Raw genomic sequence first — 25,998 nt, 5'->3', positions numbered from 1 at the left:
GTCAAAATTTCAGCAAAATCGGATAATAAATGTGGCTTTTATGGGCCTTAGACCCTAAATTGGCGGGCCGGTCTATATGGCAGATATATCGAAATCTGGACCGATCTGGGCCAAATTGAGGAAGGATGTCGAGTGGCCTAAGATAACTCTATGCCCTAAATTTCAGCAAAATCGTATAATAAATGTGGCTTTTATTGGCCTAAGACCCTAAATCAGCGGATCGGTCTATATGGCAGCTATATCGAAATCTGGACCGATCTGGGCCAAATTAAGGAAGGATGTCGAGTGGCCTAACATAACTCTCTGTCCCCAATTTCAACAAAATCGGATAATAAATGTAGCTTTAATGCGCCTAAGACCCTAAATCGGCGGATCAGTCTATAGGGTGGCTATATCAAGATATAGTCCGATATAGCCCATCTTCGAACTTAACCTGCTTATGGAAAAAAATTATCTGTGCAAAGTTTCAGCTCAATATCTCCTTTTTTAAAGACTGTAGCTTGATTTCAACAGACAGACGGACGGACATGTCTAGATCGTCTTAGATTTTTACGCTGATCAAGATTTTAAAGGGTGATTTTTTTGAGGTTAGGATTTTCATGCATTAGTATTTGACAGATCACGTGGGATTTCAGACATGGTGTCAAAGAGAAAGATGCTCAGTATGCTTTGACATTTCATCATGAATAGACTTACTAACGAGCAACGCTTGCAAATCATTGAATTTTATTACCAAAATCAGTGTTCGGTTCGAAATGTGTTCAAATTTTGATAAATTTTGTTAAGCGATGAGGCTTATTTCTGGTTGAATGGCTACGTAAATAAGCAAAATTGCCGCATTTGGAGTGAAGAGCAACCAGAAGCCGTTCAAGAACTGCCCATGCATCCCGAAAAATGCACTGTTTGGTGTGGTTTGTACGCTGGTGGAATCATTGGACCGTATTTTTTCAAAGATGCTGTTGGACGCAACGTTACGGTGAATGAACACATTTCGAACCGAACACTGATTTTGGTAATAAAATTCAATGATTTGCAAGCGTTGCTCGTTAGTAAGTCTATTCATGATGAAATGTCAAAGCATACTGAGCATCTTTCTCTTTGACACCATGTCTGAAATCCCACGTGATCATCTGCCAAATACTAATGCATGAAAATCCTAACCTCAAAAAAATCACCCTTTATATACTTTGTAGTTTCGGAAATGGATATTTCGATGTGTTGCAAACGGATTGACAAAATGAATATACCCCCATCCTTCGGTGGTGGGTATAAAAAGTGAGACATATGTGATAACAAGAAATTACAAGAGACTTAGTATTATGTCGTGAAACTGAAGTCTATTTAGGGGTCCACGAACTTCGACCTCACTGTACCATAGTCCACGGCCACGAGAGCCGCCATATACACATACTGATTTCGACCCGGCACGCGATGATTATATGTACCACATCAGTTGAATCTCTGAGCTCCAATTTGTTTGTCATTGTCATCACGAGATGCTCAGCTCAGAGAGATACCGGGCGAGTCCGTAGCGGTAACGGTGGCAGAGTCTCCGTGAGAGACTGGTCGGCAACGGCTCTTGCTTAAATATTGAGTGCCTGTGATACTCGATGTGACAAGGAGATCTATTGGGGTCTTTTAATAACCAATGGCCATAACGTTCCCGAGGCGATCGATGACCTGACGACAATCGCTACCTCCACATACAAATGTGGCTCCAACATCAACAACAACAACTGATTTCGAAAACTGTAAATCCCTTCCCAGAATTTCTTTTGCGTCTATTGTTATGGCACATAGCTCTGCCCAAGATGTTGTGTGTGCCGTAGTATAGCCCCAATCTAGTCCTTGTCTCTAGAAACCCTCCTCAGTCCACCCACCGCATCCATATTGGGGAAAACAGAGGGGAAACTTGGCCTGTCTCCCCGTGTAACTCAGGGCGGTGATTGTCGACCTATCTCCTCGTTGTTAAATTCCCTCTCAATATTCGAGAAGGACGCCATGGCGTACTCCTTCAGTCGGAGAGAATTCTTAACTTCTCGCATCACTGCGTGGAGGGCCGTCTTCTCCGATCTGCCCTCGAGTAATGCCTGAAGTTCTTCGACGTCAGACCCTCTTAGTATGAAGATTTGTGTTTTTCTCCAACAAGTTACCGATTCCCAACATTTATTATGTTGCTCTAGATCAGTGAATTGTATTACACGCCATTTTATGGCATACCGTATTGATAAAATGAAGAAGGTATTGGTCTACCCCACTCTTATAGAAGGGTTAATATTCTATTGTTTTAACTTTTTATTTGTTTACTTCGCCCACGTTTTTGGTGCAAAACAATAGAACATTGTGGTAAACTAATTGCCTAATATGTTCATCAAATTGTGTTTAAACACACGCACAAAAGTTTACAGTGGTTGGACAAGATATAAGGGAGTACACGAATTTTCAATGTTTATTATGATATATTTATACCCACCACCGAAGGATGGGTGTATATTCATTTTGTCATTCCGTTTGCAACACATCGAAATATCCATTTCCGACCCTATAAAGTATATATATTCTGGATCGGGGTAAAAATCTAAGACGACCTAGCCATGTCCGTCCGTCTGTCTGTTGAAATCACGCTACAGTCTTTAAAATTAGAGATATTGAGCTAAAATTGAGCCACCATAAGATGGGGGGTATACTAATTTCGTCATTCTGTTTGTAACTACTCGAAATATTCGTCTGAGACCCCATAAAGTATATATATTCTTGATCGTCGCGACATTTTATGTCGATCTAGCCATGTCCGTCCGTCCGTCTGTCTGTCGAAAGCACGCAAACTTCCGAAGGAGTAAAGCTAGCCGCTTGAAATTTTGCACAAATACTTCTTATTAGTGTAGGTCGGCTGGTATTATAAATGGGCCATATCGGTCCATGTTTTGATATAGCTGCCATATAAACCGATCTAGGGTCTTGACTTCTTGAGCCTCTAGAGTGCGCAATTCTTATCCGATTGGAATAAAATTTTGCACGACGTGTTTTCTTATGACATCCAATAACTGTGCCAAGTATGGTTGAAATCGGTTCATAACCTGATATAGCTGCCATATAAACCGATCTTGGGTCTTGACTTCTTGAACCTCTAGAGTGCGCAATTCTTATCCGATTGAAATGAAATTTAGCACGACGTGTTTTGTTATAATATCCAACAACTGTGCCAAGTATGGTTAAAATCCGTTCATAACCTGATATAGCTGCCATATAAACCGATCTTGGGTCTTGACTTCTTGAGCCTCTAGAGGGCGCAATTCTTATCCGATTTGAATAAGTTTTTGCACGAAGTATTGCGTCATGATATCCAACAACTGTGCTAAGTATGGTTGAAATCGGTCCATAACCTGATATAGCTGTCATATAAACCGATCTGGGGATTTGACTTCTTGAGCTTCTAGAGGGCGCAATTCCTATCCGATTTGGCTGAAATTTTGCATGACATATTTTATTTTTACTTTCAACAACTGTGTCAAATAAGGTTCAAATCGGTTCATAACCTGATATAGCTGCCATATAAACCGATCTGGGATCTTGACTTCTTGACCCCTAAAGGTCGCAATTATTATCCGATATGCCTGAAATTTTGTACGATGGATCCTCTCATGACCATCAACAAACGTGTTTATTATGTTCTAAATCGGTCTATAGCCCGATACAGATCCCATATAAATCGTTCTCTCTATTTTACTTCGTGAGCCCCAATGGGCGCAATTCTTATACGAATTGGCTGAAATTTTACACAGGTCTCCAACATATAATTTAATTGTGGTCCGAACCGGACCATATCTCGTCATTCTGTTTGCAACACCTCGAAATATGCGTCTGTCATAAAGTATATATATTCTTAATCGTCATGTCATTTTAAGTCGATCTAGCCATCCGTCCGTCCGTCTGTCTGTCGAAAGCACGCTAACTTTCGAAGGAGTACAGCTAGCCGCTTGAAATTTTGCACAAATACTTTTTATTAGTGTAGGTCGGTTGGTATTGTAAATGGGCCAAATCGGTCCATGTTTTGATATAGCTGCAATATAAACCAATCTTGGGTCTTGACTTCTCGAGCCTCTAGAGGGCGCAATTCTCTTTCGATTTGACTGAAATTTTGAACGTGGTGTTTTGTTATGACTTTCAATATCTGTGCTAAGTATGGCGTAAATCGGTATAGAACCTGAAATAACTGCCATATAAACCGATCTAGGACCTTGACTTCTTGAGCCTCTCGAGGGCGCAATTTTCGTCCGATTTGGTAGAAATTTTGTACAATTATAACCCGATTTGGCTGAAACTTTGCTTTGAGGACGTCGAGTGTGAACATCTTTACGGGCAATAAACTGGCCATCAGGGCAAACAGGACGGTGAGGTCACGAACAGTCTTGCAGTGTAAAAGGGAGATTAACGCTTACTCTGAGGATGGCAAAATCCGCATCGTTTGGGTGCCGGGTCATAGCGGAGAAACGAGGAATGAAAGAACAGACAATTTGGCAGTGAATGCCAGAGGATTGCCATCAATAAACTTGGTTAACCCAAAGCCTTTCGGTCGACCCAGCCCGTGGTGGACGAACCCGAAACGGTCGGTAGGATCGCGAAAATCGTATGGGGAGATCCGAATCGTGAGATGACGAGGCTATTACTGAAAAGAATTAAGAAGGATTTCAGTTTAGCTTTTGGTATCATAACGGGACATATAGGACTACGAGCTCCCTTATGCAAAATCGATGCGGCAAGTGAAAGCAAGGGAAGGGCATGTGGGGATGAAGATGAGACGTTGGATGTCATTGCCCGGCTTTCGCGGCTTAAAGACACAGGTACTTAGGTGGGGACACAATACCATACATAAACCAAATTAGGGGCGTGGCATGGAAAACAATTAGGGATTTTGTAAGTAGCACGGAATCTCTAACTTAGATTTTCGTTTTCGAGTTTACTTTATGGTAGTTAGATCGCACAACAAGCCGATTACTGTCTTAAGTGTATGCCCAAAGTGGTATGGAGCGGATAAATATCCGCACGTTCTTTTCAACCTAACCTATCTTAGGTTAGAATGGTAACTAGTAGTAAAGCGTTCCATGTTTTGATATGGCCACGTTTTTTTTATGCCCACCACCATAGGATGAGGACATACTAGTCTAGTCATTCCTCATAAAGTACCGATCCAAATCGGTCTATAACCTGATATAGCTCGAATATTAACCGATCTCCCGATTTGACTTCTTGAGCCGTTAGAAGCCGCAATTTTAGTCCGATTTGGCTGAAATTTTGCATGCGGTGTTCAATTATGACTTTCAACAACTGTGCTATGTGCGCCCTTCAAATCGGTATATAACCTGATATAGCTCCCATATAAACCGATCTCCCGATTTGAATTCTTGAGACCCTGGAAGACGCAATTTTTGTCCGATTTGGCTGAAATTTTGCATGTAGTGTTCTGTTACAACTTCCAACCACTGCGTCAAGAACGGTCAAATCGGTCTTTAACCTGATTTAGATGACCTGATATTGACATCTCCTACTGATGATTTTCCTTGGTCGAAAATTAAATCGCGATACAGGAAACCAGTCAAATGCTTCTAGCAACAACACACTTTTTGGTGGCTTTTAAATGTTTTTTGCTATACTATTCTTTGAATAGAAAGCATTAAACAATGTTCTAAAACCGGACAATATCCTGCAATGGAATCTCAAAAAGATTTTAAGACCAAAAAAAGACCACGTGAAAAAAGGGGCATCACTTGATTTATTTAAATTAATAAATCATGGTTATGGTATTTAACATTGTAAAGTAATTTTATGTAACAGAAGCGGATTGGACTTTCATAGTCGCTATTATATTATGCCTGATACTGTCCATTGGCAACTAAAAAGTTGCGACACGTGAATACATTTTAGTGATTTATTGAGAACAAAAAGTGATTCGTTTCTAGAAGTCATCATTAGGCTTTGCGATATGACCCATGGCATTCATACTGTGGACTTTTCCAGAAGATGAACTGGAAGGAAAAATTAAAACTTATACCTAAAACGTAAATAAAATAAATTAAAATAGTTAAATATAAAAAAAAACGTTTTAATATCGTTTATACAAATTTCAGCATTTTCTATATAACATTTGTGGGAAGTGTAATGCCCATGTATTTGAATATAAGCAAAGGTTTATATAATAATTTCATAGCTACCTCAATATCATTCTATTTGGATACATTATTGTAAGTATAAGTCTTGGAAAATTAACAGTTGTAACAATTAATTATTGTTGCTTAACTTATGTAAAATGCAATGCATTTCAGTTTAAACTGGAATACCTCCTTTCCTGCGGTGACTATCTGCGAACTGTACAATGGTGAAAAGTTATGGGATTTAAGTGAGAAATATTTTGGCATTGACCACGATTTGCGGCTGGACGATGTGGTGGGAGAAATTGTTTACTTCCAAGGCAGTTGTACGGCCTGTGACACATGCGATAATCAAAATCTCACCTGCCCTCAGAATTTCACACAATTACTGGATATGGTGAGCAAAAAGGCTTATGCGTTGTACTTATTTGCTTTTTATGAATTAATATGCATACATTTTTCATTTAGTTTCGCAGCAATTGTTCCGAACTGATAGGAAATTGTAAATACAATAACAATTTCATTGAGTGCTGTGACCACTTTCAACCGTTGCGCACAGAATATGGACTTTGTTATGCTTTCAATTCCAATCAAGCTAAGTAATTGCGAATTTATTTCAATGCATTGAAGCAGAGTTACCCCATAATTTTTTCGTTAAATTTTTTCAGCAAAGCTGCAGAAGTGGCCTATATTAACAATCGGCGAGCCGGAGCCGGCCACTTGACTTTCGAAGTAACTGCAGATATTCAACTATTTCTTCATTCCCCATTTGAAATACCCTTTCTAACGGCAGATGGTATGATAAGAGAGACCGTATTGCAAGGTTGGAATAAAGAAATTATCATAACGGCTATGGAAGTGTATAATCACCAGAGTCTAAGTACCATCGATATGGATGAGAGAAAATGCCGATTTTTCACCGAACGAACTGATCTTGGAAGTTATCTGGAACTGTATAGTTTTTATAGTTTTTCCACATGCATAGTGGAATGTGCTTTTTCCATACATTTGAAATTTTGCAATTGCAGCAATCATTTCTTGGCCAAAGAAGGTAAGAGGATATGTAAGATTCAAAATTTAAACAGTTGTCATAGATAGATAGGGTAGAATTGTATGCTGTGTTTTATGTTAGCCCTATATATATATATGTTCTTTATTTACAATCGGAGTATATTAAATATATTAAATAAATATGGCCAATGGTAAACTGTTCAGTGTGAACATAGATCACCAACAAGCTCTCTCCATCGAGCTTTATCGTTGGCCAAAGCCTTGTCCTGATTCCACGATACGAGTATATGAGTTGATTCCAACTCTCCTTTCGTACAGCGGATCCATTTATTTTTCGGGCGACCCCTCTTTCGATGTCCTTGCGTTTTCTAGTCTAAGACACTTCTCCCCATATCATCGGGTAGTCGGATATGACCCAACCGAGTCCATTTCCTCTTCCGGATAGCTAATACATCGAGAGGGGAAATGTTTGTTCCTATTTGTAATTCTTCATTTGAAATGCGGTTTGGCCAGAGGTAGCAATTTATGAAAACTTGGACTTTGCGGGTAGTCGCTTGTGTCAACCTCCAAGTTGTACAACCATATAATGAAATAGATTTCACACTACTCTTGAAGATCCTGACATTTGCATTGTGAGATGTCACTGTATCTCAAAACTTTGTTGAGTTTAAGAACCGCGTCCCTAGCGAACGGGTATGTCTGTGTATCATACATCCTTTGTTATTTTACTGCCAAGATAGGAAAAGTTGTCATCGTCTTCAATGACATAGTCGTGTCAGATTTGATTTTCCTATCCTTATCAATTTGGTATTTGCTGTTTATTCTCAGGCCTACTTCAGAAGCATTTTCATTCAATCGCTCCAGTTTCGCCATTATGTGCCCAAGGCGATGCTCAAAGAGGCATATATCATCCATCGGCGTAGTCGATGTCTCCGAGAAAGTCGTTAATACCCCAGCGTTTTCCATAGGGTGCTTCAGCATTAGTTGCCTCTAATACGGAGTCTAATAAAAACCCTGATTCACTCCTTTGTCGACCACAGAAGGTCGGCTCTCTTTTCCATTGAAACGGACTAATACTTAAGCATTCTTATACAGCTCCCTAACTAGTGTCAAGATTTTTTCAGGGATGCCCTTATTCCACAGCTTGCTCCACATTGAACTTCGCTAAACGATAGGTAAAAGGTATAGATGTGGTTGGCACAAGAACGTCCTTTCCGAAAACCTGTCCGTTCCTTCCTCAAAATGCCGTCAAGTGCAGGCGAAATACGCTACAGAAGAATAATTGCCATCACTTTATTTATTGCGTCTTGCAATGTAATCCGCCTACAGTTTTTACACTGGGTGCGGTCACCCCATCTTAGTCGCAGAATTCCTGGATCTTGACAACCAACAGAATCAAGCAGACGAAAGATAGAACACAACAAACTGCTACAACAACAACCCTTCTTTTGGGATTGTGACCATAATCCCCGTTCCTTTTCAATACGTGGGGACAGCGTTTGTATCCCAGGCCTCTCTGATTATTGGGATGATCGCTTAAGCTATGGGTTGTGCCCCATACCGCAACAGTTAAGCAGATACATTATCAGAGCCGGCTGATTTGCCGTTTTTTGGTGAGTCCGGAACGGACAAAATTTATTCGCAGGTAGGTGGGACCATAGTTATACCCCGTGGGTTTCGGCGTACAGGAAGATAAAGAGGGTCGAAGCTTACGTTCTCGGTTGCCGCTCCTTCGGAGCTGAAGAAACCGCGCCATCGCTCTAAGTGCTGTTCGGGTGTTTTTAATTCCGATCCGTCCTCATCTTTTATTACTGCCGTTGGCCTTATATTGTTGCCGCTCATTTGTTTTATTGGCTCGACTCGACTTCTATATACCGCCTCCGCCTCGCTGGTCAAGCGCCTCGTTCGGAGAGTTAAGCGAATATATTTTAATATACTGGCAGAGCAAGCCGAAAATGCAGCTTATATTGGAAACATGCGTAGTGTATGTCTAGCGAGGCGGAGGCGGGATATAGGACTGAATTTTTCACCTCGTTGGTCAAGCGGTTTTAATTACGCTTGATTTTGCCCGTAGCAGAACGTTGCGTAAACGTTTTCAGCATTTTATTTCCTCCATAGTTTGGTTGCTTATCCATGGTTTTTGGGATCGTCGAGCAATGCCTATGATAGAAGTGATCGTCCCCGTACATGCTGCTGTTTTGTCGGCCCATGTATGGGTGTTATTTTGCAGCGTCTCCGTTAATGTTGCCTTGTATTCGCACGCTGTTGCCTGGTCTTTTAGGTTTGAGAGGTTGAACTTTGTGATTTTTATTTCAGTGCTTTTCACTACGGCTGGGCGTAGACGTAGATTGGCCACTAAGAGTATGTGGTCACTATCGCTGTCGGCTCCTCGTCTAGTTCTCACATCCATCAGCGAACCCAGAAAGAGTTTGCTGATAAGTACTTGGTCGATTTGATTACCCGTGTTTCCATCTAGTGATTCCCAAGTATATTTGTGTATATTTTTATGGGGGAATTTTGTGGCTCCAATAAAGATCCGGTTTCTTGCGCAGAAATCAACCAATCTGTCGCCATTGTTATTCCTGGTATCGCCAAGTCCTTGTATTCCCATGATTGATTGTAGATTATTGTTGTTATTGTCCAACTTGGCATTAAAATCTCCCATAACAAGTTTAATATCTTCTTTTGGTGGAGAGCATGTCACTGAGTCGATTTGGGAAAATAATTAATTCTCTGTTTCGTCGTCATCGGATTCGTAGCAGTGTTCAATGGATATTTTGCGGACTTTTGAATTTAATCTTGCCGTCATGATTTCGGCCATAGTATTTAAACCGACGATGTTTAGATTTTAGTTTCACATTTCGTCTGGACTTGGTGAAATTTCGATGCTTCTGAGAGAGTTCTGACGTTCCATTTCGAATCATAAACCGTGTTCTGAATCCATAGGTCGAGAGGGGGGGTTGTCAGTTCCATTTTTTCTTGTTGATGTTTCTATGATCGAAATATTTTTATGGATGGTGGATTGTGCCATCGCTTCGGTACCTATTGCTGTAGCTGCCAGCGACCCTCTAGGCCGGGCTTCCTTGATGGTGAATCATCTGCGAGCGCCACCGTTGGCCATTTCCTTTGGCTCATCCGCCGCCGACCCTATTGCACGAACCCATCGTGATCGTATTCGTATCCGTGCAACCGGGACAATCCCTGCTTGTGCTAACTTATTGGTTCGCCCCACAAATTTAATTTTTGCGGTACCCGTCATATGTGATGAGCTTTCCGTTCGATGGGAGAGGTAGCATGGAACTCCGCACGGTGTTCACACACTATCCTCTCCCGAATATATGGCGAAGTTGTACTTTAAAGCTATCGATAACATGCGATAACAGATAAAAGTAACCGATTAATCGTGATTTACACTGTATAGTACTGAAATAAAACACAGCAGTAGACAGTCATTGATTTATTGAGAACAAAAATTGATTCGTTTGTAAGGAGTCATCAATTAGGTTTACGTCATCCTCCATGACATTTGTATTGTAGATTTTTCATTAATTGGGCCTTAAATGATATTGAGTTTGCTATCAATTGTTCCTAATACCAATTTTTCAGGTTCTGCCCATTATCGAATGTGCGACTATGAAGGTTTAATGTGCTTAACCGATTACTATTATGACATCTTGGAGGAGAGACGTCAATGCGACTGCATGAGCCCTTGTGAGGAACCAGAATACAATATTATTTTCAATTCAGCTGAATGGTACGAAATATATTATTGAAAAAACATTTTTAATGGTTTATAATCTATATATAAAAATTATTTAATATCTTATTTACCAGGAACATGAAGAGAAAATCCGATTTAACAAAAATTCGTGTGGGTCTTGCTGAATTGCCTACGCTTCGCTATGTGCGAAAAGTCTCAAAAACAAATTTGGATTTACTGAGTAAGTACAAGTACTTATGTATATGAGGGTCAATGTATGAGAGTTTTTAATTTTTTGTACAAAATAATTTAAAAAACTCAGAATATTATTGAAACATAACAAGTAAAAGGGCATTAAGTTCGGCCGGGCAAAACTTTAGATATCCACCACCTCGAATATGTATATTACCCACACCTTGTCACAGTATTGTGAAAAATTCATCATTTATGAACCCATAGAAACTCGGGTGTACTGACGATTAACCGTTATTCGATTATTCGTGACGTTTCAAATAATCAAACAATTGTAATTGATGGATTTTCAAACAAAAAAATAATCGAATAATTTAGGACGGTTAATCAATTAATTATTTCCATTTAAAAAAAAAACTTAAAAAGACTTGAATTGTCTGCATTTGTTCGATCATTTGGGCCCTATCTGTCCATAAATGAAAAGGGAATATTTTGCTTTAAATAAATCGGATCCATTTGCCCTATTCAACCTGAATATCCAAATAAACATTTAATTAAAAAATACAATAATAGCAGCTATATTATATATAAAAATCAATTTGTGTTTGTTTGTAGGTTTGTTTGTTTGTATGTTTGTGTGTTCCTTATAGACTCAGAAACGGCTCAACCGATTTTCTTGAAATTTTCACAGATGGTGCATAATGACCCCGTGGTAAAAATAGGGTACTACATTTTTTGATATTTAAAGGGGGGCGGACCCCCCCTTTCGAGTAGAATACGAATCTGATATCCAAACAGGACTAATTTACTGACCATGGGAATATGGGGCTTAAATAAAAGGTATTTGAATGTAGAATACGAATCTGATATCCAAATATGGGACCAAGTGTTTGGGGGGCCGCCTCTCCCCAAAAACATCCCCCAAAGGGGAAAAATTTACGACCATAGCAATATGGGGCTCAAATGAAAGGTCTTTGGGAGTAAAGCAAAAATTTGATATCAATATTCGGGAGAAGTGTCTATGGGGCCACCCCACCCCCACAACACCAACCAAATAGTAAGTATTTTCTGACTATTGCAATATGAGGCTCAAATAAGAGGGTTTTTAGAGTATAACACAAATCCGATATATATTTTCAAGGCCAACTCACTGAGTGGCCGCCCATCCACCAAAACACCCCCCAAGCTGGTCATGTTTGCCGACTATGGGAATATGGGGCTCAAATTGAAGGTATTTGCGAGTAGACCACGTATCTGATATCAACATTAGGGGCCAACTGTCTAGCGGACGTCCCACCACCATAACAACCCCCAAATAGGATGTATTTGCTCGCCAAGGCAATTTGGGTCTTAAAGAGAGTGGAACTAAATATTCATAGTTTTTAGGGCCAATACCCCAAACCGGACATATTTACTGACTTTTGCAATAAGGTGTTTAAGATTAGAAAACGAATTTGATATCCAATTTTGAGGGCAATGGCAATATGGGGTTCAAATAAATGAAAATAAAATGTTGCTGATATATTTTCCGGGCTTAGTGTTTGGGGGACCACCCCAATCGCCAAAACATCCCCAAATCGGGCATATTTACCCACCATGTCAATGTGGAGCTTAAATGAAAGGTATTGGGGGGTAGAGCAAGAATTGATACCCATTTTCGGGACTTATTTTCTGGGGGTCAAAATACCCCACAACCAACCATTTTTTTAGTGACCATCGTAGTATGGGGCTCAAATTAAGGTATTTGGGAGTAGAATACGAATTTGATATCCAAATGTAGGACTATGTATTTAGGGCATCACCCCTTTTTCAAAACACCCAAAATATGTGCCTCAAATGAAAGGTATTTGAGATTAGAAAAAGAATTTAATAACCTATTTTGGGGCCATGTGTTGGGGGGACGCCTCATCCTGTAAACTCCTCTTAAGCCAATGGCAATATGGGGTTTAAATAAATGGTATTTGAGAGAAGAGCACGATGCTGATATTTTTTCAGGGCCAAGTATCTGTGGGACCACCTCTCCCCCGAAAACACCACTAAATCAGACATCATGAGAATATCGTGCTGAAATGAAGTATATTAAGAATGGAGTACACATTACATCCAAACTTGAATTCGTAGACCAATAAAGATCATGTGGAATTCAGATAAAGGCGCTTAAATTGTTAAACTGTTAGTCAAGCGATATACTATTGTCATAGCATGGTATTTCACTAAAAGATCTTTAATGGTCGAAAATAAATATTCCAAGGAAACTTTTGTTCCATATAAAGTAAAAGAAGGCGCAGCGGAGCGGGCCCAGGTCAGCTAGTAAATATTGGGTTGCCCAAAAAGTAATTGCGGATTTTTCATATAGTTGGCGTTGACAAATTTTTCACAGCTTGTGACTTTGTAATTGCATTCTTTCTTCTGTCAGTTATCAACTGTTACTTTTAGCTTGCTTTAGAAAAAAAGTGTAAAAAAAGTATATTTGATTAAAGTTCATTCTAAGTTTTATTAAAAATGAATTTACTTTCTTTTAAAAAATCCGCAATTACTTTTTGGGCAACCCAATATATAAATATCCATGTATTCATGCGAAGGGGAAACTAAGGTTCGGCCATCGCAACTTAGTTTTTTTTTTAAATCGAAATTTATTCTTTATTAACACTAGTCGCTGTAATTTCATATATGATCATAATTTTTTTCATATCATACTTACAGGTATAAGCATTTTTTATATTTTTTTCAGTTTCTCTCGGTGGCCTGGCAGGTTTGTTCTTCAATGCCTCATTGATACGCGTGGTGGAATTGATATTTTGGGTATACGATTACAAATGGAGAAGTCTTTTCAATTAATGAATGATTTTTTTTTTCATTAAATATTTAAAATTGTATTTATTTAGTTTTCACATATTTTATATTTTTATAATCTAATTATTAAATATGAAAATGTATGCTGTGTATTGTACTTTAAGTAAATACCTTTTGCGCATATGAAATAAAAGCTTTTTAAAATTAAAAATTAAAAAAAAAAAATATTTTTATAAGCCCACCCATATTCAAGAAAAAATCGTTGGCATTAAAGATTACCTATCCTATACCTAATTCGGCAATGAAAGAAAAGATAATCCATACAAAAAGAGAGCAAATGATGGCAATCAAAAAATTGCAGACTATACCAATCCGTTTTTAACATAGGAAATGTGTTTCCTGGACCCCCTAAAGAATATTTATATATGACTTATTTAACCACGTGACAATTTAGCGATGTCTAGCGACTCTCAAAAGTTTCACATCTCAATGTGTTGTTAATTTAAAAGGGCGAAATGGATTCATGTTTAGGTATACATAGCGTTGATATGAATCGATATGAATACTGGGATTTTCCCCATGGAGTTTTGACTTTCAACATCAATCCTAGTATGGTCTATAACAATTCATAGCCCCATATATGCAATTCCAATTATTGGGTTGCCCAAAAAGTAATTGCGGATTTTTCATATAGTCGGCGTTGACAAATTTTTTTACAGCTTATGACTCTGTAATTGCATTCTTTCTTCTTTCAGTTATCAGCTGTTACCTTTAGTTTGCTTTAGAAAAAAAGTGTAAAAAAAGTATATTTGATTAAAGTTCATTCTAAGTTTTATTAAAAATGCATTTACTTTCTTTTAAAAAATCCGCAATTACTTTTTGGGCAACCCAATAAAAGAGGAATTTCAATTTAATTTTTAAGCAACTGAAAAAAGGGCTGTAGGCTTGAAATGGGGCCTGAATCCGAGGATAGTCCACTGGCTCTACAGGAGCGTGATTAGACCAATACTTACTTACGTAGTTTGGTGGACTGCTATGGAGAAAAAATGCAACATAAGGACTATGGACTATGGTCCAACAGGTTCACAGAACATGTTGTCTTGGCATCGGCGGAGCGATGAGTACCACGCCCACAAGGGCACTGGAGACTATTCTAAATATCCCACCCATTGACATACATATTAAGTGTGAGGCCACCACTGCGGCTATGAGACTTAAGGCAATGGGAGAATGGATTAAGGATGGGAGCAGCTCATACCATATCGGTATAATCAAGGCGACGATGGGAAACCTGGAAGGAAAGGAAGAGGTTTCCGATGGGATGCCTGAGATGAACCTTGAAGGCGAGTGCGAGGCCCTGCTGCCATCGGCTCAGTCTTGGATTGACGGAATTCTAGTATTGCCATCAGGAAGATCATGTTACACGGATGGATCAAAGTTAGAGGACAGAGTGAGCCTGGGGGTGTTACATTGAGAACCCAGGGACTGAGAACTGTTTTAGACTGCCTTACCATAATACGGTCCTGCAGGCGGAGATCCGGGCGATCATGGTTTGTGTGAAATGGTGTGGTGCTAATGCGAGGATGTCGAGTGTGAAAAAAGGGCAATAACAACCAGGAAGGTAAGGTCACGAACATACTTGCAGTGTGAGGAGATTAAGGCCTTCTTTGAGGATGGCAAAATCTGCATCGTTTGGGTGCCGGCCATAACGGAGTAAGGGGAACTGAAAGGCCAGAAGACTTCCGTCAATTAACTTGATTAACCCGAAGCCTTTCGGGTCGACGCCGTCCGAGTTAAGGGAGTGGGCGACGAATGCGCATGCAACATTGTGGAACAGTAAAACGGACGGTAGGATGCCGAAAATCCTATGGGTGGATCCGGATCGTGAGAAGACGAGGCTATTACTGAAAGGAAGTAAGAAGGAGGTCGGTATAGTTATTGGTATCATAACGGGCACCGTAAAGTGAAACAGGGAGTTCTCCATCTGCGACCAAGATGGACGCAACACATCTTAGTCGCAGAGTTCCTGGGTCTAGACACTCAATAGAACAGAACAAGCAGACAAAAGATAGAACACAATAAACTGCTACAACAACAACCGTAGAGTTAAACAGGGAGTTCCCCAAGGTGGGGTGATATCTCCGGCACTGTTCAACCTATACCTATTCTCAATTGCACCCCTTCCAGACGGCATAGAGATCGTATCATATGCAGACGATTGTGCGATCATGGCGTCAGGCCCCCCACCCATTCTAGACATCTGCAACAGGTTGAACATCTACCTCAACGAAATTGCCTCATACATCGCTGCAAGATATTTGCCACCAAATCTTCAGTCACGTGAGGTGAATACCGAGCTAACTGTGATGGTCGATGGAGAAATGATTCCATCAACCATCAAGTGTCCCAAAATACTTGGCGTCACATTTGACCGCTCTTACACATTCTCCCCACATGCCACAACAATTTGGGATAAAGTCAAAAGTAGAAATAAGGTCCTCAAGTCACTTGTTGGCAGCACATGGGGTGCAGACAAAGAAACCTTGTACAACCACGTACAAATCAATTGGCAGGTCGGTGGTAAGTTATGCACGCAGTGGAATAATATTCAGATCTGTCAGAATACCGCCCTTCGAACTGCGACGAGCTGACTCCTTAGCTCTCGGGTGGACCACCTCCATCAGAAGACAAAAATCCTTCCAGTACGAAAACATAACTGGTAAGTTATGCAGCGCCAGTGTGGTCTCGTTAACTTTGTGACACACCGTGGAATAATATTCAGATCTGTCAGAAAGCCGCCCTCCGAACTGCGACGGGCTGTCTCCTGAGTTTTCGTGTGGACCACCTCCATCAGGAGACAAAAATCCTACCAGAGCGAACACATAACTATATGCTGTCTAAGCAATACCTTATGGGCTGTTATCGCAGAGACCATCCAAATCATCATCATATGTATGGATATACACCGCCTAGAAGCCCTATGGTTCAGCGCTACAAGATCAAGCAGCATATCAAGCAGGTCTAGTCAACATTCATGCAGACACGGTAGCAAATGCGGTAATTGGCTACCGGGTGAATGTAGTCCTTGGAGAACGACCGCCTACCATTGCACCTGATGAAATTGACCTCCCCCCGGCAAACCAGAGTAGTTCTGGCTCAATTACGTTCCGGCAGATGCAGCCGCCTCAATTCCTACAGAGCAAGGATTGAGGCCGACGTGCAAGATGTATGTCCCGATTGGCACCAGGGACCGCACGATACACGTCACCTGTTTAACTGCCCAGCCAGACCCACTCGACTCAGACCCAGATCCCTCTGGACGCACGCCATCTTAGTCGCAGAGTTCCTGGGTCTTGTTGTTGCTTGTCCGCATGGACATGAGCTTTAACATAGCACCACAAAAAATAGTCTAAAGGCGTTAAATGGCACGATATAGGCGGAGGCCAATTCACTGGTCTCGAACGTGAATTAAAATGTTCACCGAACTCGCCTCTAAATAAGTCCATTGTTATGTTGTATGGCATGTGGCACCTTCTTGTTGATACAACATTTCATGCAAGATCTTGTCTTGTATTTTGGGCAAAAAAAAATTGGATTTTATCTCACGGTAGCGCTCACCATTCACAGTTACGTTACGATTCGCATCATCTTTGAAGAAGTACGGTCCAATGATACCACCAGCCCATAAACCGCACCAAACTGTGACTTTTTCTGCTTTTTAGGCAAACAAAGGATAAAAGAAAGGGGTTGATATGTTATTGGAACAATATCAAGCTATGGTTTATTTCGGGCCAAAATTGAACTGAATATTGGAGACTAGCGTAAGTCATTGTGTAAAATGTCAGCCAAATCTAGTAAGAATTGCGCACTTTAGGGGCTGAAGAAGTAAAATAGGGAGATCGGTTTATAGGGGAGCGGTATTAGGCTATAAACCCATTCCCGCCATATTCGACACGTATGTTAAAAGTCATGAGAGAAGACGTTGTACAAAATTTCAGCCAAATCGGATAGGAATTGCGTCCTCTAGCGGCTCAAGAAGTCAAGACCTCAGATCGGTTTATATGGCAGCAATATCAGGTTATGGGCCGATTTCAACTATTCTTAGCACATTTGTTAAAAGTCATAACAAAACACCTTATGCAAAATTTCAGCCAAATCGGATAATAATTGCGTCCTCTAGTGGCTCAAGAAGTCAAGACCCCATATCGGTTTATATGGCAGCTATATCAGGTTATGGACCGATTTGAACTATTCTTCACACAGTTGTTGGAAATCATAACAAAACACGTCGTGCAAAATTTCACCCAAATCGGATAATAATGGCGTCCTCTAGCGGCTCAAGAATTCAAGACCTTAAATCGGTTTATATGGCAGCTTTATCAGGTTATAGACCGATTTCAACTATTCTTAGCACAGTTGTTGAAAGTCATAACAAGCCACGTCATGCAAAATTTCAGCCAAATCGGATAGGAATTGCTCCCTGTAGAGGCTCAAGAAATCAAGACCTCAGATCGGTTTATATGACAGCTATATCAGGTTATGGACCGATTTCAACCATACTCAGCACAGTTGTTGTCATGCAAAATTTCAGCCAAATCGGATAATAATGGCGTCCTCTAGCGGCTCAAGAAGTCAAGACCTCAGATCGGTTTATATGGTAGCTATATCAGGTTATAGACCGATTTCAACTATTCTTAGCACAGTTGTTGAAAGTCATAACAAGCCACGTCATGCAAAATTTCAGGCAAATCGGATAGGAATTGCTACCTGTAGAGGCTCAAGAAATCAAGACCTCCGATCGGTTTATATGACAGCTATATCAGGTTATGGACCGATTTCAACCATACTCAGCACAGTTGTTGTCATGCAAAATTTCAGCCAAATCGGATAAGAATTGTGCCCTCTAGCGGCTCAAGAACTCAAGATCCCAGATCGTTTTATATGCCAGCTATATCAAAACGTGGACCCATTTACAATCCCAACCGACCTCCACTAATTAGAAGCATTTGTGCCAAATTTCAAGCGGCTAGCTTTACTCTTTCGAAAGTTAGCATGTTTTCGACAGACAGACGGACGGACGTGGCTAGTTCGATCTAAAATGTCATGACGATCAAAAATATATACACTTTATGGGGTCTTAGACGAATATTTCGAGGAGTTACAAACAGAATGACGAAATTAGAATACCCCCATCCTATGGTGGAGGGTATAAAAATTAGTCTTATTGAAAGCAATAACCCTTAAGTCTATTTATATCGTATTAATCACTTATTTACAAAAGAACCCCTCGGAAAACACCTGGCACCCACAGTAGTACAACTGCTACACAATTCTGTGAGCGCTACTGTATTTATTTTTCCTTCACCCCAAAAGCTATCTTATGATCTGCAATCTCCTCTAAATAATAATAAAAAGCAGATAAATAAAAAAACAAACTAATCAACATCACTTGAGATAATGTCCAATGGCTGGTTGGTTGGCTGTGGCCGTGTATATATAATTCATTCATTCATTCATTCCATATTCCTTGTTTACAATCTATAAAAATCGACAACAACTACAATAAAACTGTTTAACCTATACTTATCTTCTCAGCTTGAAGTATGGGAGCGGCATATGGCGGTGAGGCTGTGGGTCCCGTCGAAGTCGCTGTCATGCTGTTGTCGTGTTGTTGTTGTGGCGTTACAAATTGAAGGAAAGTCTCAATGTATGATGGTAAATAGAAATAACTGGAGAAAAGTACCAGACCCAAAATCAAAGCAACAAATCCATCTGCAAAACAAGGCACAAAAAAGAAGAAAAACACTTGAGATAATAAAAAGACACTTGTAATTTGTTTTATCTTACTGATTAATTTCTTTTCCCATGGCTCAAACATATAAATGTTGGTCACCAATTCATATTGCAGATAAAGATTGAACAAAGACCTCTTCAGAAATTGCAACATTTTGTCATTTAAGGCTATTTGTTAAAGTTTGAGCGCAATGAATTTGCACAAAAGTAAAAACAGCTGGTCTCTCCAATACTCCTTTTGTTTATAGGTTCTCCAATGGTTTTTTTATTTTAATTGTTCCGAAAAGTTATTCTTATCACTTAATTTATGTCATTAAGAATCGTAGATTGTGTTTTTATTCAATCAGAGTACAAAGTCGATGTTTAAACAAAATTAGTATTCTTTTTGTTTTACTCCAAACAGTCTTTTCGGCAAGATTCTTCTGAATGTTTATTTTAAACAAATACTCTCTTATCAAGAAAGCAGAAAACAGGTGTGTTTTTGTTTTATTTAATAATTTTAGCAAATTTCTATACAACAACGCCGTTAAGTTTAACAACAGCTCGGCATTGATATTTAGACATATGTGCGAGGTAAACACACAGCCATATGTTTAATGGTGAGGCATTGCCAGCTTAAAAATTTATGTTTCACTTCAACGGGGTTGCATTTTAGATAACATTTAACGGCAATATGTTATTAACAAAAAAAAAAAACAAAACAATTTATCGTACAACACAGAGCATTTAAAAATGTTACAGGAAAGCGATAAAACCAAGCGGATTTATAGCCTGTTTGTGATTGTCGAACCATAATCCAGACCAAGGCGGATTTAAAAAGGTGGTCTCACGCGAACTGTTGTTAACAGCCGGCCAAGTTTGACGGTATTAAGATGTCGGGCTTTTTTGTTTTCATTTTCTATGTACACACAAATTTCTTTGTGTTTGTTGGCTAAACGTCGATGTCGGGTTTTTATACCCTCCACCATAGGATGGGGGGTATACTAATTTCGTCATTCTGTTTGTAACTACTCGAAATAGTCTTGTAAGACCCCATAAAGTATATACAGGGTGGCTGATGAAAGCCGCTACCAAAAAAAAATGTAATAACTTTTTTTCTATTTAATAATAATAATTTAATAATTAATTTAATTAATTAATTAATTAATTTAATTAATAATAATTTAATAATTAATTTAATAATTTAATTTAACATGAATAAAAGAAAAATGTATTCCATACACCGAAAAAAAAATGTAGCAATATTCATCATTGTAGCAATATTCATCAGCCACCCTGTATATTCTTGATCGTCATGACATTTTAAGTCGAACTAGCCATGTCCGTCCGTCTGTCTGTCGAAAGCACGTTAACTTTCGAAAGAATAATGGCAGCCGCTTGAAATTTTGCACAAATACTTCTTATTAGTGTAGGTCGGTTGGGATTGTAAATGGGTTATATCGGTTCACGTTTTGATATGGCTGCGATATAAACCGATCTGGGATCTTGATTTCTTGAGCAGCTAGAGGGCACAATTCTTATCCGATTTGGCTGAAATTTTGCATGAGGTGTTTTATTATGACTTTGCTGAGTATGGTTGAAATCGGTTAATAACCTGATATAGCTGTCACATAAACCTATCTGGGGTCTTGACTTCTTGAGCCACTAGAGAACGCAATTATCATCCGATTTCGCTGAAATTTTGCATGAAGTGTTTTATTATGACTTCCAACAACTGTGCTAACTAGAGGACGCAATTATCATTCGATTTCGCTGAAATTTTGCTCGACGTGTTTTGTTATGACTTACAACTACTGTGCTAAGTATAGTTCAAATCGGTCTATAACCTGATATAGCTGCCTTATAAACCGATCTGGGGTCTTGACTTCTTGAGCCTCTAGAGGGCACAATTCTTATCCGATTTCGCTGAAATTTTGCATGAAGTGTTTTATTATGACTTCCAACAACTGTGCTGAGTATGGTTGAAATCGGTTAATAACCTGATATAGCTGTCACATAAACCTATTTGGTGTCTTGACTTCTTGAGCCGCTAGAGGGCACAATTCTTATCAGATTTGCCTGAAATTTTGCATGAGATGTTTTGTTATGACTTACAACAACTGTGCTAAGTATGGTTGAAATCGTCCCATAACCTGATATAGCTGCCATATAAACCTATCAGGGGTCTTGACTTCTTGAGCCTCTAGAGGGCACAATTCTTCTCCGATTTGGCTGAAATTTTGCATGAGATGTTTTGTTATGTCTTACAACAACTGTGCTAAGAATAGTTCAAATCGGTGTAGAACCTGAAATAGCTGTCATATAAACCGATCTGGGGTCTCGACTTCTTGAGCCTCTAGAGGGCGCAATTATTATCCGATTTGCCTGAAATTTTGTTCGACGTGTTTTGTTATGACTTACAACAACTGTGCTAAGAATAGTTCAAATTGGTCTTTAACCTGATATAGCTGCCATATAAACCGATCTTGGGTCTCGACTTCTTGAGCCTCTAGAGGGCGCAATTATTATCCGATTTAGCTAAAATTTGCATGAGATGTTTTGTTATGACTCCCAACAACTGTGCTGAGTATGGTTGAAATCGGTTCATAACCTGATATAGCTGCCATATAAACCGATCTGGGGTCTCGATTTCTTGAGCCTCTAACGGGAGCAATTCCTATCGGATTTGGCTGAAATATAGCATAACGTGTTTTGTTATGACTTCCAACAACTGTATTATGAATGGTTCAAATCGGTTCCTAACCTGATATAGCTGTCATATAAACCGATCTGGGGTCTTGACTTTATTTGCCACTAGAGGGCGCAATTATTATCCAATTTGGCTAAAATTTTATATGGAATGTTTTGTTATGATTTCCGACAACTGTATCAAGTACGGGTGAAATCGATGCATAATCTGATATAGCTGCCATATAAACCGATATGGGATCTTGACTTCTTGAGCCTCTAAAGGGCGGAAGTATTATCCGATTTGACTGAAATTTTGTACAACGGCTTCTCTCATGACCTTTAACATACGTGTCGAAAATGGCATGAATCAGTGTACAGCCTAATACAGCTCCCCTATAAACCCATCTCCCTATTTTACTTCTTCAATATTCAGTGCAATTATGGTCCGAAATGAACCATAACTTGATATTGTTCCAATAACATAACAATTCTTTTCTTTTATCCTTTGTTTGCCTAAAAAGAGATACCGTGGCAAGAGCTCGACAAATGCGATCCATGGTGGAGGGTATATAAGATTCGGCCCGGCCGAACTTAGCACGCTTTTATTGGTTTGCCCAAAAAGTAATTGTGGATTTTTCATATAGTCGGCGTTGACAAATTTTTTCACAGCTTGTGACTCTGTCATTGCATTCTTTCTTCTGTCAGTTATCAGCTGTTACATTTAGCTTGCTTTAGAAAAAAGTGTAAAAAATATATATTTGATTAAAGTTCATTCTAAGTTTTATTAAAAATGCATTTACTTTCTTTTAAAAAATTCGCAATTACTTTTTTGGCAACCCAATACTTGTTTGTTTTCATTTTCCTTGTACACACAAATTTCTTTGTGTGTGTTTTGGCAAAACGTCAATCAGCTTGATGACACAAGATGGCGTTACTACACCATAGGATTTGTGGTTGTGGTTGTACAAATGAGACCACCTTTAATTGTTTCGCCATGGGTTGTAATGAAAACACGCTTCTAAAACTCCGATATAAAAAACACACACATTTTTATTAATTGAAAATAAATAGTTGGCTATTTAAGATAGTTACAAGTAAATGTTCTTAATATGTGGCATACAGACATAAATTGTGTTTATATAGTAATAAAATTTAAGATAATAATAATAAAAAAAATTGCAATTTAAATATTAGCACATTTTTAAACTTTCAGAGACACTGGGTATTACTTATGTTTAAATAAACATATATAAAATTAAACACTAAATATTAAATTAAAATTTAACTATATTAACAAAACTTCCAAATATATAAAATATTGTGTTTTTTTTCTTAACTTTTCTTATGGTGTTAATTAACATAGTTTATATATAAAATGAATTATTTATACAATTTATACAAAACAAAATATTCAAGTCTCTTATGGTTGCTATTTTTTATTTCAGGCTTACTTAATTATTTTTTTTAATATTTTATACATTTACAATGCCATTCTATCGTTTTTTTTTCGTTGCAAATACACACTTGAAGACATTGTGGAATGGTTGGCCGTTGTGTATTTCCTTTTTTTTTTTAATATTTGTTTAACAGTTTAACTTTTATTTAAATTAACTTTTAATATCACACTGAGTAGGATTTGTAGTAATATATTTATAGATTTTTTTATATCTAATTTTATTTTTAAATCAATAATAATAATACTTAATTAAGTTATTAAATAATTATTTAAAAAAAAATCTTAAACCATTCGTTCGCAGTTTTTTGTTCGTTACTTATAAAAAAAATATTTCTAAATTACTATTTTTTTTAATTCGTTGATTAAGTAAGTTATTTAAACAATATGTAGGAGCACAAGTTCCTAACACCTTTCTTTAATGGCTTAGCTAATATTTCTATTCCGTTTAAGGGGTATAAATAAATGCATTAATATGCGAGGAAGCTTTATTTTTTCTTGTAAAAGTCCTTAATTTTTTGTCTTGTATGTATTACCTCAGTTTATATTGTTTTGTTTTATCCGTTTATTAACAAATTTATTGCTACGACTTGAATAGCCACTTAAAATTAAATTGGCGTTTTTTGCTTTCATTAATTGAGATCAATGCATATGTATATCAAGGGGGCCTGGTGTTGTATGAATTGAAATAACGCATTAAGTTCGGCCAGGCCGAACCTTGGATACCCACCACCATGGATATATAAATCATCTTATTTTACTAGTAGAATCCCGGTGGTCCTCTTCGCAGCCCCGTTTTTGATACCACCGTTTCAGTGTAGGACTTTCAAAAACCTAGTTAGTCACTCAGTTTATAGATTATGAATTTTAAGAGCTTTAATTCAATTCATAATAAAAGTACCATAGTGAATTTATTAGTACTTAAATGTAAGATTTCGAAAAAAAATTTTTTATTGTCCAAAATTTTGCAAAGATATGTTACCTCGCGCTATTTGGCACTTTTTGGTACCAAAATGTACGAATTTTGAATAGATTATTTAGTCACCCAATATATATTTCCTTCTTGTACCTAGCTCCATCTGTGTAGAAAGTACCCGATGGTACTAATTTTGGCACTAACATGTTTGCATGGTGAAAAAAATCTTTTAGCCACCCAACATATATTTCTTAGTTGTACCACCATGCCAAATTTCATACCTTTAGCACCATCTATGAAGAATGTACCAATTTTGGTACCAAAATGTACTAATTTTAAATAGATTATTTAATCACCAATTATATATTTCTTAGTTGTACCACCACGCCAAATTTCAGACTTCTAGCACCATCTATGAAGAAAGTAACAAAAGGTACCAAATTTTTCGGTACCAAAATGTACTAATTTTAAATAGATTACTTAGTCATTCTTCATTTATTTCTTAGGTGTACCTACATGCCAAATTTCGGACCTCTAGCTCCATTTATAAAGAAAGTACCAAATAGTACCAATTTTGGTACCAAAAAGTTCGAATTGTAAAGAAACCATTTAGTCGTTCATCATATTGTATATTTCTAAGTTTTAACTAAAATATATGCCAAATTTCAGACCTTTAGTTCTATCTGCACAGAAAGTACCAAATGGTACCAATTTTGGTACCAAAATGTACTAATTTTAAATAGATTATTTAGTCATTCATCATTTATTCCTTAGTTGTTCATACATGCCAAATTTCGGACCTCTAGCTCCATCTACAAAAAAGTACCAAATAGTACCAATTTTGGTACCAAAATGTTCGAATTGTGAAAAAACCATTTAGTCGTCCATCATATATTTCTAAGTTTTACCTATATGCCAAATTTCAGACCTCTAGTTCTATCTGCACAGAAGGTACCAAATGGCACCACTTTTCGTACCAAAATGTACGAATTGTAAAAAGATCATAGTCACCCATCATATTTTTCCTTGTTGTAGCTGTATTCCAAGTTTCTCCATCTGGTGAATAGATCAATTAGCCGCCCATCATATATTTCTAAGTTGCATCAACATGCTAAATTGCAGACCTCTAGCATCATCTATGAAGAAAGTAACAAATGGTACCAATTTTCGTACCAAGATGTACGAATATTGATCGAATTTAGTCACCCATCATATATTTCCTAGTTATGCCTACATGCCAAATTACGGACCTCTAGCACCATCTATGAAGAAAGTAACAAACGGTACCAATTTTGGCACCAAAATGTACGAATTTTTAATAGAA

General features: G+C 38.2%; 2 protein-coding genes across 2 annotated transcripts; one reads left to right on the top strand and one right to left on the bottom strand.

The window, feature by feature from the left end:
• Positions 1 to 5,990: 5,990 nt before the first annotated feature.
• On the top strand, positions 5,991 to 13,935 carry LOC106087745 (pickpocket protein 11). The gene is made up of 8 exons (XM_059363785.1): positions 5,991 to 6,056; positions 6,126 to 6,239; positions 6,321 to 6,543; positions 6,615 to 6,745; positions 6,815 to 7,197; positions 10,764 to 10,911; positions 10,992 to 11,098; positions 13,781 to 13,935. Exons 1-8 carry the CDS (start codon positions 6,019 to 6,021, stop codon positions 13,885 to 13,887), a joined length of 1,251 nt encoding a protein of 416 aa, XP_059219768.1. The 5' UTR covers positions 5,991 to 6,018; the 3' UTR covers positions 13,888 to 13,935.
• A 5,356-nt stretch (positions 13,936 to 19,291) lies between these two features.
• On the bottom strand, positions 19,292 to 20,166 carry LOC106087744 (serine palmitoyltransferase small subunit A). The gene is made up of 2 exons (XM_013252887.2): positions 19,690 to 20,166; positions 19,292 to 19,614 (listed from the first exon to the last, which is right to left on the bottom strand). The coding sequence occupies exons 1-2, from the start codon at positions 19,787 to 19,789 to the stop codon at positions 19,415 to 19,417; spliced, it is 300 nt and encodes a 99-aa protein (XP_013108341.2). The 5' UTR covers positions 19,790 to 20,166; the 3' UTR covers positions 19,292 to 19,414.
• Between the last annotated feature and the right edge of the window lie 5,832 nt (positions 20,167 to 25,998).

This window comes from Stomoxys calcitrans, chromosome 2 (assembly GCF_963082655.1).
Source record: "Stomoxys calcitrans chromosome 2, idStoCalc2.1, whole genome shotgun sequence".
NCBI lineage: Eukaryota > Metazoa > Arthropoda > Insecta > Diptera > Muscidae > Stomoxys > Stomoxys calcitrans.
Note: the sequence above shows the minus strand (reverse complement) of the source record. Positions and strands in the feature narration are given on the sequence as shown.

What these genes read in the sequence shown, in the direction of transcription:
- LOC106087745 (XM_059363785.1), top strand. Translation starts at nt 6,019, where the DNA reads ATGAACTGGAAGGAAAAATTAAAACTTATACCTAAAAC. An exon ending in TTCTATTTGGATACATTATT is followed by an intron (nt 6,240 to 6,320) that starts GTAAGTATAAGT and finishes AATGCATTTCAG; the next exon opens with TTTAAACTGGAATACCTCCT. An exon ending in ATTTTCAATTCAGCTGAATG is followed by an intron (nt 10,912 to 10,991) that starts GTACGAAATATA and finishes CTTATTTACCAG; the next exon opens with GAACATGAAGAGAAAATCCG.
- LOC106087744 (XM_013252887.2), bottom strand. Translation starts at nt 19,789, where the DNA reads ATGTTGCAATTTCTGAAGAGGTCTTTGTTCAATCTTTATCTGCAATAT. An exon ending in ATGGGAAAAGAAATTAATCA is followed by an intron (nt 19,615 to 19,689) that starts GTAAGATAAAAC and finishes CTTGTTTTGCAG; the next exon opens with ATGGATTTGTTGCTTTGATT.